The sequence below is a fragment of the Eubalaena glacialis genome, chromosome 8 (genome assembly GCF_028564815.1).
Source record: "Eubalaena glacialis isolate mEubGla1 chromosome 8, mEubGla1.1.hap2.+ XY, whole genome shotgun sequence".
Classification (NCBI taxonomy): Eukaryota; Metazoa; Chordata; class Mammalia; order Artiodactyla; family Balaenidae; genus Eubalaena; species Eubalaena glacialis.
The window spans coordinates 100,437,257-100,456,974 of record NC_083723.1 but is presented as its reverse complement, the minus strand read 5'-3'; the positions used below and the strand labels follow the sequence as shown (position 1 = coordinate 100,456,974).

General features: G+C 37.8%; 1 protein-coding gene across 11 annotated transcripts in view; it reads left to right on the top strand.

Moving 5' to 3' along the window:
• Positions 1–19,718, top strand: part of CADPS2 (calcium dependent secretion activator 2) — a 548,265-nt gene that overhangs the window by 210,521 nt on the left and 318,026 nt on the right. For 10 of the 11 annotated variants that reach the window (XM_061198688.1, XM_061198689.1, XM_061198683.1 and 7 more), the window contains one exon: positions 16,254–16,334. The exons of the other annotated variant lie outside the window; for it this stretch is intronic. In XM_061198688.1, coding sequence (XP_061054671.1) covers positions 16,254–16,334 — 81 coding nt within the window. The remainder of the gene's footprint in view (positions 1–16,253; positions 16,335–19,718) is intronic. 11 annotated transcript variants of the gene reach the window in all.

Genomic DNA, 19,718 nt, shown 5'->3' with positions numbered 1-19,718 from the left:
TACAGAGATAGTTTTACCTTTGATAACAAAAATCACTTGCAAATCAGGAAAATAAAGCTGAGGAAATGATTGTTAGCAAGGTATATCTTTCCTGTGAGTATAATTTTAAATCTCAAAATGTTTGAGGAAAGTATTCAAGTGAATGTCATTAAATGGCAATTGTAATGTTTTAGGAAACAGCAAGGAGCAACTGAAGACCTTAAGACTGATTGGATCGTATAATACCTGACTTTTGAAATTCTGGAGTTAATAATTAGCTATAATATTTATATACATATTCACTTCTGTTTTTTAAAATAAATGTATCATGGTATATAATTGATGAATCTGATTTCAGTTAAATAAATTTGAATCTGATTAGTAATATTGAATCAGCTTCCTCTCTAAAAATTGTTTTTATTTTTTTAAAATATCTTTATTGGAGTATAATTGCTGTACATTGGTGTGTTAGTTTCTGCTGTATAACAAAGTGAATCAGCTATACGTATACATATATCCCTATATCCCCTCCCTATCCCACCCTCCCTATCCCACCCCTCTAGGTGGTCACAAAGCTGATCTCCCTGTGCTATGTGGCTGCTTCCCACTAGCTATCTATTTTACATTTGGTAGTGTATATATGTCCATGCCACTCTCTCACTTCGTCCCAGCTTACCCTTCCTTCTCCCTGTGTCCTCAAGTCCATTCTCTATGTCTGCGTCTTTATTCCTGTCCCGCCCCTAGGTTCTTCAGAACCATTTTTTTTTTTTTTAGATTCCATATATAAGTGTTAGCGTACAGTATTTGTTTTTCTCTTTCTGACTTACTTCACTCTGTATGACAGACTCTAGGTCCATCCACCTCAGTACAAATAACTCAATTTTGTTTTTTTTTTTATGGCTGAGTAATATTCCATTGTATATATGTGCCACATCTCCTTTATCCATTCATCTGTCGATGGACACTTAGGTTGCTTCCATGTCCTGGCTATTGTAAATAGTGCTGCAGTGAACATTGTGGTACATGTCTCTTTTTGAATTATGGTTTTCTCAGGGTATATGCCCAGTAGTGGGATTGCTAGGTCGTATGGTAGTTCTATTTTTAGTTTTTTGAGGAACCTCCATACTGTTCTCCATAGTGGCTGTATCAATTTACATTCCCACCAACAGTGCATGAGGGGTCCCTTTTCTCCACACCCTCTCCAGCATTTATTGTTTGTAGACTTTTTGATGTTGGCCATTCTGACTGGTGTGAAGTGATACCTCATTGTAGTTTTGATTTGCATTTCTCTAGTGATTAGTGATGTTGAGCGTTCTTTCATGTGTTTGTTGGCCATCTGTATGTCTTCTTTGGAGAAATTTCTATTTAAGTCTTCTGCCCATTTTTGGATTGGGTGTTTGTTTTTCTGATATTGAGCTGCATGAGCTGCTTGCACATTTTGGAGATTAATCCTTTGTCAGTTGCTTCGTTTGCAAATATTTTCTCCCATTCTGAAGGTTGTCTTTTCGTGTTGTTTATGGTTTCCTTTGCTGTGCAAAAACTTTTAAGTTTCATTAGGTCCCATTTGTTTATTTTTGTTTTTATTTCCATTTCTCTAGGAGGTGGGTCAAAAAGGATCTTGCTGTGATTTATGTCATAGAGTGTTCTCCCTGCGTTTTCCTCTAAAAGTTTTATAGTGTCTGGCCTTACATTTAGGTCTTTAATCCATAAAAATTGTTTGTATAATTGTGAATATAGCTGTATTATATTCTTAAATCAAGTTATAACTTTTATCAGTGTTGCTTCATTTGACTATGCGTTATTTTTTTTTTTACCTTTGGCCTACGTGTAGAGGAACTACATAAAAATATTTCTAAGTAAGGTTTCTTCTAAAGATGTTTTAACTTATTTCTGCTTTCTCCCAAATCTCATCAGATAAAAATATAGGCTACAGTCAGATATTCCATGCATTTATTTTTAGACTTTTCTTCTTTACTTAGATCTAGCCTATAGAAATTAGGGTTTTATCCCGGCATGTCCACATTTTTTTTTTTTAATGATAAGAGAACACAAATCTTCAGAGATCAGGCATTTTTGTAATAGTAATGGAAGGGAAAAGTGTATTTGCCAATGCACTTTATGACCTGTTTTCATCTATTAATGAATAAAAGATTATATGAATCTACTGTTCCAACTATAATAATATGAATATTCTTAGTTTTTCATGGTTGTTAATGAAAATATTCTATCAAAATTAAAATGAAATATACGTGATAAATATATTTTATACATTGAAAAATGCTTATTGAATACCTTCTAAAAATATCAGTTACTGGGCAAAACCATGAAAATACAAAAATGACAAGATTTTATTCTTTCCCTCAAGGTGTTTGCATGTGGTCAGGAGACAGGTATGTAAGTAAAATGTGATGAATGGTATACTTAATCAGTGTGTCTCTGAGGGTGTGTGTAGGGCATAATGTGAGCATGTGGATGACAGTCTCTTAATTTGATACTGGATCGTTTGTGTGGATTTCTTTAGTGCTCCGCACTGGCTCCACATTAGAATGACCTGAGGAGCTTTAAAAACCACTGGGTACCTGGGCCCCACCTCAGACTAAGTGAAACAGTCTGTGGATGTGGGGCCCAGTGTCTGTTTTTTAAAAGCTTCCTACGTGATGCTGAGGCTTAAGGACCCCTGGTCTGACAGTTCATCTGAGGTCTTCATGCCATGGTCATATCTAAGTATAGAGGAGGCTGGGAAACAGTCTAGCTCTGTGCCCAGAAGAAGAAATGATTTGGAAGTCTGGAAACTCAATCCTCTGTTGGAACTTTAATGAAGGTTCTAACAAGGACAATTCCTGAATTTTGGAAGATGCGTAGAAGTTCAGCGGACTGGAAGAAAACAACACTTACAAAGGCACGAGGAGAATGAAATGGCTTGGAATCTACGGGAGATTCATTGTGTGTTTTGGTGGAGTAGCAGATGAGGCTACAGAGTTAGGAAAGGACTTGAATGTTAAGGGCCTCACGTGCTAGCTGGAAGAGCTTGGAACTCTCACGAGAGAGGGAACACTGTTGGTCTGTGAGACAAGGAATGACAAGAACAAGTTGGGGTTCTGGAAAGATCTCTCTCTGTGGTCTAAAGAATGGATTGCATGTGGCCCATCCCCTGCCTCAGCCCACCTGTGGGCATGGCCCAGCATTATTAAAAAAGAAGTGGAACAGGACCTGCATGTTAATGTTTTGAGTAGTCATGAGGCTCTGCTCCTTGCCCTACTGTGGTCCTGTTTTCCTGTGTTGCCTGTGAAGTTCCTAGACTACTGGATTTCACCTGGGTGTCTCTTCACATCCTCTTGGATCCATGCCCTGTATTGTGCTTCGGAATTTCTCTGTGCTCCCGCGCTTGGGAGCTTTGGCCTGAGTCAGAACACTAGACCACCTACTTGCCTTAAAAGGGACATGATGAAAGCCCAGGAATTCAAGCAGAAAAAGGGGTCAGCTGGAGTCTGTAGTTTAAGACATACCATTCTCTAGAACTATGAGTAACATCCACCTATTCCTCTCACTCACATTTTATAGAAAAGATAGTATCCTTTGATGGCTATCTCCCATTTACATTTCCAGCATTTATCTGATGCAGCATTTCTGTTAATTGTGGTCTGATGGGGCATCTCTGCTGAGGGTGTTCTTTCAATATAGCACCTACTCTGGTCAGCCACTGATCAAGGCTCTCCATATATTGTGGTCCCTCTTCTCATGGAGCAATATTTTGGGGCAGGGGCATATGTGGCAGGGGGCGGGGGGAATCAAAAGTTCTGTTGTGTACCTGATGAAATAAGAATGTTAAATGTCCATGTGATGGCAGGTGGTAGTTGAATAGACAAGTCTGAAATTCCAGTGAGAGGTCAGAGTTGGAGATAAAGATTTGGAAATCATTTTGATAAAGTTAGTATTTTAATTTAAGTCATGAGACATTATGAAATCATACTGGGAGAGTCTGGGGCTCAAGAAGAAAAAGGGCCCATGACAGAGAGGCCTGGGGATGCCAGGATTTAGAGGCTGCACAAAGGCAAAAGAGCCAGCGAGGAGGGAGGAAACCAGAAAGTGTGGTGTCAGGAAAGCCATGGGAAGACATTGCAAGGAGAGAGTTTACCTGTGCCACACAACGAAGTGACCCTTGAATTTGTCAAGTGGAAGCCACTGTTGGCTTTGACAAGAGAAGACTTTTTGGAGTGGTTGGGAGTGAACCTGATTGGAGTGGGTTAAGAGAAGAACCAAGAAAGTAAGAAAGTGATGTTAATAGGAAAACTTCAGGGAATCAGCTAATATGAAGAATATTATGTAGTCAAGAAATTCCTTCTATTTAGTATATCGAATCATTTTATTTAAAAAAAAATTATTGAGCCCTTACCTTACTATGTGTCAGGCTCACAGTATCAGACTTCGTTCTTAATTGTTTATTGCTTTCAAACTTTTAGAAATGTATGGCCCACAAAATCCCGATTTCTTCTGGTAGGTGGTCAGAACAACTTTTTACAAAGCACTTTTTAAAAAAGGCAGTTTGAAAGGGCTGAAGAAAAAGGACTGTATGCTTACGAAGAGTATCCTGTGAATTTGACACTTTTAGATGATTATTGGGGTCATAATATCCTGAACCCTCTTTGTTTAAGACCAGAAAAAAATATTTCTTTTTTCCGTTTTCCCTAATTACCTTAGATAGAGCAGGGCCAATTGATCTTTGTCTTAGTAAGATTTTACTTGTGTAACGGGTGGCAGTGATGATTCTAGTTATTTGTTACAAACTGGTAGAAAGGCCTCTCTTGTTAAATGTTTTTAAATGATGTCATTTCCTGTTTGCAAAGTGTTTTCATGATTCTTATGTGAAGGTCTCCAGGTGAACGAGGCTGACATCTTGTTTTACGAAGCCTCATCAGAAGTTTGTGCACTTACTATGTACATGGTATGGTACCAAGAGGAATAGTATTTGAAAAATATAGGTTTGCTGCCCTGTTTTGTTTGAGAAATCAGATGCTATTAGGATTGTTGCACTGAAAAATACTGCAGTGATAAAAACACTGATTCACTATGCTTATTTTGAGTTTCCCTGTCTTTCAGCCTTTTCACGTAGGTCAGCTCTTCTTTCCACTCTACATCCATGGCAAACTGCTGAATCTGAAACTTCTCAAACTCAACAGGTTCAAAGTGCTATTTTTTCTCATCTCAAACCTGGTTCTATTTATGTATGTTCAGCTTTCTGACTCATCACCAGGAGCCATTCGTGTTTATTGCCTTCCCAGTCCAAACAATAATCTAGTACTGCTACTTTCTCCATTATATTGCAGTGTCTGCTCTTGTCTTCCACAACCATCCGCGTAGCTGGAAACTTCAGTACCTCTCATATGGAGCATGAGAGTAACCTCTCACCTGCTTCCTCCCTTCTAATCCTACATGTTTTTATTGCCAGATTAATATTATTGAAGCACCATCCTGTTCTCATCATGACCCAACTTTGAACAGGGAAAAAATTATGGCTCCTCTGTCAACAGAATGAAGTTCATAGCCCTTGGCTAGGCTTTCAACACCTGTGGCATTCAGCCTGGCCCCCACCTGCCTTTCTATGTTCTTTCCCATATTCTTCCCCATGTGACGATTCTTTACACACCCCCTGTGCCAGGTGAGCCGAAGCACTCCCTGTTCCTCATCTACACCCTGTATTTTCTTGAATTTTAATTTTGTCTCACTTCATTCTCTTCACTTGGAATCCCCCTTCTCTATTGTTAAAGAATCAAGAGAAATTCCTCCTCCACAAAGCCTGCTCTGCTCCTGCCTTCACTCATTTTTCTTAAATATTGTGGGAGAGGGGGAAATCCGTGAGGAATGTATAATTCCCTAGCATACCCAAAAGCTTGTGATATTCTACTTTGTATTACAGATACTTATACATGCCTCTCTTATTGCATTGTAACAACTTGAACATAGGATAAATATTTAAATCCTTTTACCGTAAATTGTACAGTAATATTTAACGTGTTTCCTGTTGTGGGCACTCATGACAAGTGACTGACAGGATGAAAACTGAGGGTGAGGTGTCGTGAAGGAGTGTGAGGTGTGGTTACGTTGAACCCTGGGGTCAAACTATAGGATTCAGACCCTGGCCCTGCTGAGTGTGAACTGTGTGACCTTGACCCTGGAAAACTGTTTAAACCTGTCTGTGCTTTAGATTTTTCATTACTAACCTGGGATGATGATAAGAACTCTTCCATATGGTTGCTCTGAGGTTTAAATGTAATAATGTTTACAAACACTTAGAACGGTTCCTGACATACAGTGCTGTATAAATTTACCTCTTACTAGTCCTGATGAGGCTAAAGTTCTAATCTGCTCTGACAGAGTCCTCTAAAGTCGCTGATAGTGTCTGTGTTATTTTACTTAGTGCTAAAATCTCTCCGTTTCATCGTTATTAATGTGAATGTATATTCAATTATTTTATTGAGGGAAGTATAGTTAGTAAATAATTGCTTGAAAATGTTAGCTCATGACTTCTGTCTAGAAGATAAAATGTTAATACCAAATGGAATCCTAAGGAAAATTTCATGATGTGCAAAAATTTGCGAAGTTATGCCTACCACTTTAGGCAATATGTATGCATAGTCTCCAGGCTATCGAAGTCCCCTGGTTTTTATATTTGAGGTTAAAGTTCTTACGTTCTTACTTTTGAACATTTTGATCCATTACTTAATATAGTTTAGTTCAGTTCACATAGGCTAATTTTTTTTAAACTAATTAATTTATTTATTTTTGGCTGTGTTGGTTCTTCGTTTCTGCGGGAAGGCTTCCTCCAGTTGTGGCGAGCGGGGGCCACTCTTCATCGAGGTGCGCGGGCCTCTCACTGTCGCGGCCTCTCGTTGCGGAGCGCAGGCTCCAGACGCGCAGGCTCAGTAGTTGTGGCGCACGGGCTTAGTTGCTCCGCGGCATGTGGGATCCTCCCAGACCTGGGCTCGAACCCGTGTCCCCTGCATCGGCAGGCAGACTCTCAACCACTGCGCCACCAGGGAAGCCCCCACATAGGCTAATTTTATATCTCATTAACTCGTTCATCTTTTTCCTACTTTTAAGTAGTAGTCAAAGGGAAGTGTGGTTTGGGAAATGCAATTTTAAGACTCTCAGAACTGTTCGCCGAGAAGCTGCGGCAGAACTGCTCTTTCCGAGCCAGGTTTCTTATGCACAGTTTAGCAAGTAGATGTGAGAGTGATCTTTACAAGCTCTGCCTTTAGCAGCCGAGTGCTCCCTGACTCAGACGTAACGGCATCCAAGCAGTGCGTCGCCCTTGAGAATACGGGAATCACTTCTCTTCCTTGTGCTCTTTGTGTTGACGAAATTGCAAAAAGAGTTTTAGTTACCTTGGAGTTGCTGGCTAATTGTCAATGATCAGATAGCAGGGAGGAAGGACTTTTTTGTTTCTGTTTTTGAGGGAGGTTGCCTCATGGAAGATGGGTCAGTCTGGAGGGATGTTAGGGTCCAAAAACCTTTCAAATACAGGTGGAATTATTCCTTGCATTTACGTTAAAACTGGGACTGGTTACGGGAATCCCACCATTGGAGATGGATTGGTTTAGGCCTCTTGTTAGGGTGGTAGGGTGAGCCAACAAGGGTCATATATTGCGGTGTGAGGTAGGGGTCATAAATATCTGAGAAGTTGAATAATGAGAAGACTACTATGAAAGATATGTCATCAGATAGTACCTGCTTTGTTACCCAATAGGTAGGCAAGTAGTCTTCTCAGAAGATTTGGAGATTGATCTGGACAATGAAGGTAGGTAAGAAGAGCATCCCAGGCAGGAGAAACACAAACAAGATATATGATGGGGGAAATGTAATATGTTTTGTATATAATGAGCAAACTAATTTGTATAAATAATGAAAATATCCAAGAGGTTAAAAAGTGAGATTGGTACGAAATAGGGTGGACCTGAAAACTAAGCTGAGATGTTTGGGTATCATTCTTTCTCATTCATATCCACTTATTTTCATTCACTTCCACCCATCCTTCCATCCCCCTGCCCTTTACTCCTCCTCCTCTTCTAAGATGTTAGCCTGATCAAGGGTAGTGAGAATCATGTGTAGAAACAGGGCAGCCATGAAGAAGAGTGGATTGTAAAAAAGGACACTTCAGTCTTAGCTGAGGCCATTGTTGGATGCCTGAAAGGAAAGACCTTGCCTTCAACTGGAGATAGAGAACTGGGACTCAGGAGAGAGGCCAGAGCTATGTGCTGAGTTATGACATTGTACTGTATGTTATGACATCATATACAACAGCAGACACTCTGTCTAGAACAGCCAAGGACCAACTGTGTGTGCTTATGGGCTGAGAGAATGAGGGGGGTCGGCACAGAAAACAGAGCAGGAACAATCAGTAGGGTAGAGTTGCACTCTATCTTCACGATAAATAATTTGATTCAAGTGATGGTAGAAAATTAACAAATTTATTGATGAAGTAAATGAATTTGCTAATAATACAGCTTTTGATCAGGGTTTTTAGGCTATGTTGCAAAATCCATGCATATTTGGCACTGTCAAATAAGTCAAACACTGGGCTATGAGAAAATTATAATGTTGGGTGGAGTGTTCTTTTGGAATTGGGGTTAGGTTTGTGCAAATTCCTTCTCATGATGTATTATCTCTAGATCACCAGATTTATAGATGATATAAACAGAATAACCAGCAAATGAATTAATCTCAGGGAGAACACTATTTATGTAACAGTGCAAATCCTAGACTACTTGTATATTTCATACTAAAAGATAAAGGTGAATGTTACAAGAAAGTAACAGAATATAATTTGTTTGAAAAGAGATATGCCATAATTGGACTGGGGACTCAGAAAAGAACTAATTTTTTTTCAGTGGAAGAAGGGCACAATTGACTAGGGTTAGCGCAAACAAAGGCATCATTATGGAAAAACACAGCTATTAATTCCCATTTTTAGTGATTGACAATATTAATGTGAAGACAGTTATCCTGGTTCTAGAAAATAGATTAATCATAGAGGGCAATGATGCTAAACAGTGCTATGAAAAGTGCTTTTTAGAAGACTTTTTTTTTCCTTGAAGATATGAGCAAATTTAATGAATTTAAGTATTTGATGTTTGTAGTTTTTAAAGCATTAGAAGAATGATATCAGATGCTATAAAATGAAGCTGTTGGGTAAAACTTGGTAAGGTTGTTCTTATGCTGTTTAAAATTTTCTTACCTGTAAGATAGTTGGCCACCAATGAAGTCTTTGGGTCTTCCCAAGGACTTCTGCAAAGGGAGATTTGTTGATTTCTGAGACCTTCTCTTCTCAGAACTGTTTCCACAGAACTTGAGAGGACTGGGGCCCAGAGAGCCCAGGGTTTGAGATTTGCAAGTCAAGACTAATAGATGCGGCATCAGATCAGTATTTTCTCTATTCCTCAAAGTCCATTTTTTAATATTTCCATTTTAGCAAATTCATCCTGATATTATCAACCAGGAAAAACATCTCTTCTATCACTGATTTCCCACACTCCTTGATCAGTAGCTTTCTGGTGGCAATTCTGTTCTAAATACTGTTTTTACTGTTTTCTGTATGAAATGTGAACTCCTGGAAGGCCACTACTTCTGCAGCTACTGAAGAGCTTTCAGTAGTGCTTGCTGTACAGTAGGTGTAGAAAAAAACATAGAGTTAGTAAAGTAATTGTGGGCCATTCAGTCAACATTGTTCAGAGCCTATGTCTTAGTGTCCTTTTATGAAGAATTTAACAAATCTTCGAAAGGGTAAGGTTGATGATGTGTAGGCCTGAGGTGGCCATTTGCCACTGCTTATGTTTGAAAAGCCAGACAGCCTCTTCTAGAAGAAATGAATAGAGACTTCTATAAAGAAGATTCTCCTAGAGCCATGGTTCTTTACCTGTTTTGAGTTAACCACCCCTTTGGGTAAGCTATGAAATTCAAACAATTCCTCAAGGAGAAAAGTGCATATCTCTCCAAATTTTGCTCCCAACTTGAATGGTTCAGACTCCTGAAGGTCCAGGTTAAGAACTTCAGAGCCAAGAGAATTCTGAATTTGGAAACAGCAATCCCTGTGTAATGAACAGGAGGAAAATAAAAGTACTGAATATTTGTCAAGACATTGAAATATTTTGATAATTAAAGTGATAAAATGTTCTGTATAATAGATACTCAAGGCATTGCAGAGAATAAAGATATGTTTGGGCATCTGTTATGGTCAGGGTTGAATGACCCTCTTTAAAAGACCTGGAAAATATTCTGTGCCAGGAAAGGATATCTGTGAGGTATAAGTAATCTATTGTCATATAAAGTGTTGTAATCAGGAATTTAAAGTAAAAAAAAATGAAATTAAAAGATGTCCTTGTGGAGTGAGGACTTATCTCTGGCCTCTACCACCAACTCCATGGTCCCGAAATTATCCCCATTGTCTTTATCTCACAGCCCAAATCAGGCACTAGAAATGGATATATCACCAACATTTTAAAGTCTGATGTCCCACATCTATTAAACCATCCGTTTGGGCTTTTTTCTACTTTTTTTTTTTTTTTTTTTTTGAGGGGAAGGAGGAGAGGAGGTAGTGTGCAAAACCAAGTTTTCAGAAAAGAAAAAATTATTTTCACCATAATGATGTATACAACTGTATTGGCAAAGTGAAATGCACTTCAAGTGGCTAGAGATGTACACTATACCACGCAAAAAAAGAGTCTTGGCCAAGGACTCAGAGTACCTGGATTTGGTCTGCCTTCAACTATGTGATTCTGGGTTTCACTGCATAACTCTAATTGGATTGGTTGTGGGCTGTGAAAGAAAGAGAGAGGTCAAAGATGAGACCTAGGCTTTGGGCTTGAACAAATGGTAAATGGGTGTGCCATTTATATGACATGGCATTACTCACAGAAGGAGTGATTGAGGTGGGGAGATGGAAATCAAAATTCCATTTAGTGCATGTTAAATGCAATGTGCCTTGTCTTCATGCAGGTTGAAATGGTAGGTAGGCAGTTGAAAATAACAGACTGGTCCTCTGGTGAGAGGTTGGAGCTATAAATACATACTTGGGAGTTATCAGTGAATAGATGCTGTTTATGGCCATGGGCTTCGAGGAAAGCACGTAGGCAGTGAATGTGTAGATTAAAGAGGTCTGTGGCCCCAATCCAGTGTTTATAAATGTTAATCTCTCGTGCATGGGAGCACATCTCCAATTTAATAATGGAAATTAAAATCTATTTGCCTTATTAAATTTATTTTTAAACATTCTGAAAACGAGGTACATTGTATAAAACTAACCAGCTGGGGATTGGGTGGAGGAAGTGAGTGTGGTGATAAAAGGGCAACATATGGTGTTAAAACTGTTCAGTGTCTTGACTGTGGTGACTGAATGAACCTAGACAGATAATAAATTGTGTAGAAATCCATACAAATGAGTGTGCATAAAACTAAGGAAATTGGAATAAGATGGATGACTGTATCAATCAGTATTCTGGTTGTACATGATGGTCTAGTTTTGTAAGATGTTACCATTGAGGGAAACTGGGCAGTGTACAATGGATATCTCTCAATTATTTCTTACAACTGCATGTGAAACTGCAATTATCTCAATTGAGAAGTCAACCTTTAAGAAAGCATTCATAATCCTAAAGATGCTACCAGAAAACTGCTAGAGCTAATCAATGAATTTGGTAAAGTAGCAGGATACAAAATTAATGCACAGAAATCTCTTGCATTCCTATACACTAATGATGAAAAATCTGAAAGTGAAATTAAGAAAACACTCCCATTTCCCATTGCAACAAAAAGAATAAAATATCTAGGAATAAACCTAACTAAGGAAACAAAAGACCTGTGTGCAGAAAACTATAAGACACTGATGAAAGAAATTAAAGATGATACAAATAGATGGAGAGATATACCATGTTCTTGGATTGGAAGAATCAACATTGTGAAAATGACTCTACTACCCAAAGCAATCTACAGATTCAGTGCAATCCCTATCAAACTACCATTGGCATTTTTCACAGAACTAGAACAAAAAATTTCACAGTTTGTATGGAAACACAAAAGACCCTGAATAGCCAAAGCAATCTTGAGAAAGAAAAATGGAGCTGGAGGAATCAGGCTCCCTGACCTCAGACTATACTACAAAGCTACAGTAATCAAGACAGTATGGTACTGGCACAAAAACAGAAATACAGATCAAAGGAACAGGATAGAAAGCCCAGAGATAAACCCATGCACATATGGTCACCTTATCTTTGATAAAGGAGGCAAGAATATACAGTGGAGAAAAGACAGCCCCTTCAATAAGTGGTGCTGGGAAAACTGGACAGCTACATGTAAAAGAATGAAATTAGAACACTCCCTAACACCATACACAAAAATAAACTCAAAATGGATTAAAGACCTAAATGTAAGGCCAGACACTATCAAACTCTTAGAGGAAAACATAGGCAGAACACTCTATGACATAAATCACAGCAAGATCCTTTTTGACCCACCTCCTAGAGAAATGGAAATAAAAACAAAAATAAACACATGGGACCTGATGAAACTTAAAAGCTTTTGCACAGCAAAGGAAACCATAAACAACACGAAAAGACAACCCTCAGAATGAGGGAAGATATTTGCAAATGAAGCAACTGACAAAGGATTAATCTCTAAAATTTACAAGCAGCTCATGCAGCTCAATATCAAAAAAACAAACAACCCAATCCAAAAATGGGCAGAAGACCTAAATAGACATTTCTCCAAAGAAGGTATACAGATTGCCAACAAACACATGAAAGAATGCTGAACATCATTAATCATTAGAGAAATGCAAATCAAAACTACAATGAGATATCATCTCACAGCAGTGAGAATGGCCATCATCAAAAAATCTACAAACAGTAAATGCTGGAGAGGGTGTGCAGAAAAGGGAACCCTCTTGCACTGTTGGTAGGAATGTAAATTGATACAGCCACTATAGAGAACAGTATGGAGGTTCCTTAAAAAACTAAAAATAGAACTACCATATGACCCAGCAATCCCACTACTGGGCATATACCCTGAGAAAACCATAATTCAAAAAGAGTCATGTACCACAATGTTCATTGCAGCTCTATTTACAATAGCCAGGACATGGAAGCAACCTAAGTGTCCATCGACAGATGAATGGATAAAGAAGATGTGGCACATATATACAATGGAATATTACTCAGCCATAAAAAGAAACGAAATTGAGTTTATTTGTAGTGAGGTAGATGGACCTAGAATCTGTCATACAAAGTGAAGTAAGTCAGAAAGAGAAAAACAAATACTGTATGCTAACACATATATATGGAATCTAAAAAAAAAAAAAAAGGTTATGAAGAACCTAGGGGCAAGACGGAATAAAGACACAGACCTACTAGAGAATGGACTTGAGGATACGGGGCGGGGGAAGGGTAAGCTGGGATAAAGTGGGAGAGTGGCATGGGCATATATACACTACCAAACGTAAAATAGCTAGCTAGTGGGAAGCAGCCGCATAGCCCAGGGAGATCAGCTCGGTGCTTTGTGACCACCTAGAGGGGTGGGATAGGGAGGGTGGGAGAGAGTGAGACCCAAGAGGGAGGAGATATGGGGCTATATGTATATGTATAGCTGATTCACTTTGTTATAAAGCAGAAACTAACCATTGTAAAGCAATTATACTCCAATAAAGATATTTTTTAAAAAAGCATTCATAAAAATTATATAAACTTTCAACTGTGTTTGAGTTTGGTAGTACTCAAAAGAAAACAAAACATACGGCACATGGAATGGTAAACTAAAATTCTTACTTATAGTTAACCAGCTGATTTACCTCCTTGAATTCTGTCTAGCATTACATAAAACCAATAAATGTTTTATTGGTTGTCCTTATTATATTAGCTTTTCCTCTTTTTTTTGTAAACATGTTTGGAAGTATGCTTTTCTAGTTTCACAAAAATGACACTGTAGTCATCAGTAACATTTCAGTCTCTGATTGCTATTAACAGACAGTTTAGTACAGTAATGCTCTGCTTTTCTTTGTATTTTTTCAGACAAATGCAGTTAAGGCATTAATATTTTTTAAAAGTAGTAGGAAACTCTGAGAAAGAAAACACTTGCAGACCGCAGAAGTGACTCAAACAATTCCATTTAAAATTAAATACGAACTGTTAATATGAAGATACAAATAGTTAAAGATGTTAAATAATATTTTGTGGTGGAATATAAAGGAGAATTTTTAAGGTTTTAAGATGTTAAATGCTATTTCTTGGTGGAACTGTAACTCTTCACTGCGAGTAACCATTTTATTTTTATTTTTTGTGGAAAAATATTTATCAGCATTTAAGCAAAATGAGAAGATAGCCCATATTACGTTTACTGTTTTTGAGGTATTGTAGTTAGTGTTCTTACACATAAGTTTTGTTTTTAGGACGTTGATTTCAGTTACCTGGAATAGGCATTTATCACCTATTTTTTTCCTTAATAATTTTGTTAGTTTTTAATGTAAGTCATTTTGACTTCAGATGCAGTGAAGAGAGACTTGTTTCTGTTTGATTTTGAATATGAATCAATTAAAATAAAAAGTGTATTTTTTTTTTGAGGTGACATAGCAACTCCTTTACAACAAGGATTTAGTTTAAGAAAATCTTGCCTATTTAAAAACTTGTTTTTAAATAAACTTGATTTTTTTAAAATAAACTTGGAAACATATTTTTTGGAAAGGTGACCTTAGATCTGTCAAACAAACAGATAGATGGATTGATATAGATGGACAGGTAGACTTCCTTATGTCCCTCTTAACCTGTTTGTGATGGAGACAGACACAGTGACCTTTCCAAAGTCCTGCTTAAAACCTCTCGGTGAAATCCCGGTGCTATAGGAACCAATTCCAAGCTCCCTAATTCGCCTGTGAAGAGTAGGCTTATAAGGTATCCCCACCTCTCTCTCCAGCCCCATCTCTCATGAACCTTCCCTTCTCCCCCCTCTCCCCCCATTCCATTTCCCAAACCACTGTCTGCTCTCACCTCCAGACGTTTGGTGCCCTCTTACTGGAGCATCTACCCTTCTTCTTGACCCTTCGTATACATTCTGACACCACCATCCTACTGACCTGCTTTGCCCCTACTCATCTTTTTCAGAATTTTTCTTATTAAGGCTATTTTTTTTTTAATGTAACATGGTAAATTTGTAGTTCTTCAGCAAATGGACAAGTTAATCTGTATTCTCCTGGGTGTTTAATGTTGTACTCAGTACTAATCCAATTTTTAGATGGACTTTTACTAAAGTATGGTTGTATTGCGTGGTCTAGGCTTCTTAATGAGGGAAGTGGGAGAGGGGAAGGAATTAAAGAGAAACATTGGCCTTGTTCACATCTGTAACCCACCCAGTACAGCCCACACTGCGCATGGCTCATGGAACTGCCTCGATTTAAGAGGTCTTAATGAACTAATACAGGGAGATAGAAGGACTCATGAGGAAAAGTTAAAAGAAGTTATAGAAAAAGTTAAGGATTATGTCAGTGGAGAAGTTAAAGTAATATTCCATGTAGATGGAAATATCTTTAAAAATGAGGATAGCATGCTAAGCTTTCAATCAAATTTAGAACAAGAGAATGGAATTCTAACGTGGTGCCGGTCTGTGAAAGGATTTCTTGGCAGTATGAGCCTGTTGGTACTAGAATGAGGGGCATATGAAGGCTTAAATGGTAGAAAGTTATAGCAATCAATCAAATAGTGCTTTGATAGTTTAGCACGAATAAAAACTTCTTGTAAAAATGAAGGAAATATTTTTTGAAAGAGCAAGGAAAAAAATGAAACATTACTCAGTATCTCATTATCCAGAAATGCATTTTGGGAATTTGAAAGAACAAAACAAGAGATTTACCTATTTTGAACTATTTAGGACTGATCTTAATGAAGGCGGAAGGGTGGCCTGAATAAACTTAATGACAGATTAATGCATCCTCAAGGAAACAAGGACTTCTTGGTTTAGCTTTGTTGTGGACAGTTTGGGCAAAGAATTATTATAATTAGATTTTTTTGGTAAGCTGAGCTATTAACCTTAGAGACTTATTACCTTTTTTGTGAGCAAACCACAATGAAAAGTGCCCAAGAAATTTAATTAGACTATCAATCTAATTAAACAACTTTCTGTGTCCTCAGTAGGTAGTTGAGAGAATTTATAAAGTTTTTTCGGAGTCATTTTGTCTTTGCTTTAATCTGTAGGTCACTGCCATTAAGTAATCATGTATGTGTGATTTCTGTTTTATTTTTAAGTTGGATAATGCAGATGAACAAGCAGCCCAGATCAGAAGGGAACTTGATGGTCGTTTGCAATTGGCAGAGAAAATGGCAAAGGTAAATTGTTAACTTTGATATACTGTACCGCATTTCTTTCTGTACTTAGATTTCTGTGAGCTGAAAGAGTTTTGTATAGTTAAAGCCAGAATAATTTTACTTTCTCATCTCCATGCATACCTCTTAAGCCCAGGTACCTGAATGCATATTATCTAAAATGGAGCATATTATCTATTTTACATATCCATCCTTATATAAGATGTTTAAATTCAGTGATAACTTTTGTAGATTATTCTTAAAGCAATGCCTGAATTTCTCAAACTGCCAGACTTAGAAGAATTTTAATATTGCACTAAGTATAATATAATCAGAGAGAAAACCATCGTGCCTGCAAAATCATACAGTATATTCCGAAGTATCTAGCACAGTGCTTGGCACACAGTGGTGTCAACTAATATTTGAATGGATGAAAAATATAATTTGAAGTTTCTAGTACAGAGTCTCGTAGGGCATATTGAATACAATATTTTATTTACTTTTATTTATACAATCATTGTGTGAACAGAAATAGATTTCAAACAAAAGCCATGAGTTTCTGTTTAATTCTGAGGACTCTTTGTCTAAATCATTCTCTAGTAAATTGATGCATTAATTTACTTCAGTGGTAAAAATAAAATTTTAGTCTCTTAAAATAGACTTGAGGTTATAATGCTGTTGATCTGAGAATAAGATTTTTTTCCTTTTGCTAAATGAAAAATTTGAGTATTTGATAGACTCTCCCTCTCCTTTTCTCCCTCCCTCCTTCCCTCCCTCTGTGTCTGTCTCTGTCTCTGTCTCTGTCTCTGTCTCTGTCTCTGTCCCTGTCTCTCTGAAGAATCCTCTCTATTGGGGATTTTTCTTCATTTTAAAAACTTTAGGCATAACATGTATATAGCAAAGTGCACAGATCTTAAGTTTACAGCTTGATGAACGTGTATACACCCTGTATTAACCACCACCCAAATCAAGACAGTGAACTTTTCCAGCACTTTAAGGAGATATATCCCATACTGCCTTTGACTATTGAAGTTATGAGTTTTTCAAAGAAAAATGTATTTATGAATATGTAAGTTTTAAGACTAGTACTGTGTTTATCTAAATGTGTATTAAATTTAAAAGTAGCAAAGTTGTTGAGAAATGGAGATAAATAGAAATACATAGAAAATTGAGAGAAATTGGGTAACAGAGATGACCATAAGTTGTGAGAACCAAGCCAAGGGCAGAGGGTGAAAAGACAACACACCTTGTTACCACCCTCTGGAGAGGTACTACATCATTCTAGAGATTCAGATGTGGAATTTGCAGGCTAGGAATCGAGTATTAACTTGAGGCTTTTGGAAGCTTTAGAGAGAGAAATGCATTCCCCAAAATCCTAACCTGAGTTGCAAGCTGTCTGTGTCTGGAAAGGCACTGCTTTTCTTGAAGCCCTGAGGCTAAGAGAGAATCCAGAGAGATGTGCCCGGCACTGTGGGCAGGACTCTGGACCTGTGATCTGCATTTCTCAGTTGCCTACTTGTATTTAGATTGTACCTGAGCTGTACACAGTGTCATAAGTTGAACTTCTTCAAGGGCCTGGCTGAATATGTGATAGTTTAGATGAATTTCTAGAGGGTTACAGAATAGGATGGAAAGCCTTGGGTGTGTTCCCGAGTTCATGTCTGTGGAGGAGAATGTGTGGTGTGTGTGTAACCTCTGGACTGAGTGAGAGGAGCAGGGTCAGTGATGCACATACAGCAGCTTCTCTTTGAGGGGACCTTGATGATTTCATCAGAAGTGTTGATAAAGTAGAAAAAGCGTGGATACAGGTTTCTGGTAACTGACTATACTGCTGAACTGAATGAATAAGCATTTTCAGAACTCTAATGGAAAACTGATGAACTCATAAAAGTGCTAACAAAAGATCAAGATGAAAAAAAATTAATTACATGGGACTGAGTGACTGATGAGGATGATTATAATTTTTGTGACTTTCTGTTTGAATTTAAAAAAGAAAACAAAATCCCACAAGGACTCTCAGAGGCAAAAAATATACAAATCAATTTTCACTGCAGAGTAAAGGAGCTGTTACAGTGGAGGATTACTGGACTGAATGTCAATATTATGACATAGTATGAGTGTGTTTCGTGTTTGGTAATTGCAATCATTGTTGCTTTTGTTGTGGTCATCCATTTACAATGCTTGGTGTCAGTTTATTTATCTCTTGTAAAAATAAAATACAGTGTGTGTGTGTGAAAAAAAAAAAAAGAAAAAGCATGGAGAAGGAAGGAATTGAAGTTGTTGGGATTGGAACAACAACAGCAGCAAAAAACCACCCCAAAATATAATGCCTTTCGGTAAATATATTGACATAGCAGATAGAGCATGTTTAATTGCCTTCTACTTCAGTTTCACCAAATTTAAGCCACCTTCATAAAATATAAGGCTAATTATAACTTACTGACCTTGTTGTCTTAGATCTCTACAAAAATCCTATGAACCCACAAGGGCAGATAATATAATGAATTTATTTTATAGACAAGGAGACTGAGGTTTAGGGAAGATTACTTAACAAATCAAAAGACCTCAAACGCTGGTCTTTGGACTCCAGAGCTTAGGTTTGCTCTCTTAGGCCCTGATACCTCTTCAATCTCGTAAATCCAGAAGTGTGGTTTATTCATAGTTTATAGTTGGCAGTCAACTATTAGTAACACCTGTCACGCTTCACAACACAGTATAATAACACTGAAACCACAGGGCAGAAGTCTGTTTCAAGGGATGTAAATACTGACTTTAATATTTTAGCCAAGGCATAATTAGGAAGTAGTAGTAGAAAAAAATGTGAGTGGACTGGGCCAGAAAGACCTGTGGGCCAGATCCAGGATTGCTGTTTCCTCGATATAGGCAACTTATTTAACCTTTTGGAGCCTGAATTTTTCTATTCATAAATTCAATGAATAAATATTTCTTGAACACCTATTAAGATAACCAGGCACTATTTTAGGCACTTGGGATACATCCAGACAAATGTAGTTCTCTTAGGATAAAACCAGACAAAAATATTCCTGCCATGCCCTCAGGGAGCTTACATTTTATTTGGGAGAGACGTAGAATAAGGAATAAACTTGCTATGTAACTGAATTATGGAAGGTGATCATTTGCTACTTAGAAAATAAAGCAGAGAAGGTGGAATCAGGAATGTGGGAGGGAAGGAGAGTGTTGACAATTTCCAGTCAAGTGGTCAGGGTAGGCCAGTTCTTGGCAGTACTATCTTTCTTGTACATCAGGCTCAGAAACTTGGAATCATCTTTGACTCCTTTTTTCCTCATGCCACATTTATCAGGAAATCCATTTCTATCTATCTTCAAAGTATTTCCACGATCCTGACAGTTGTCACCACGTTCATCCTACCACTCTGGTCCATGCTTC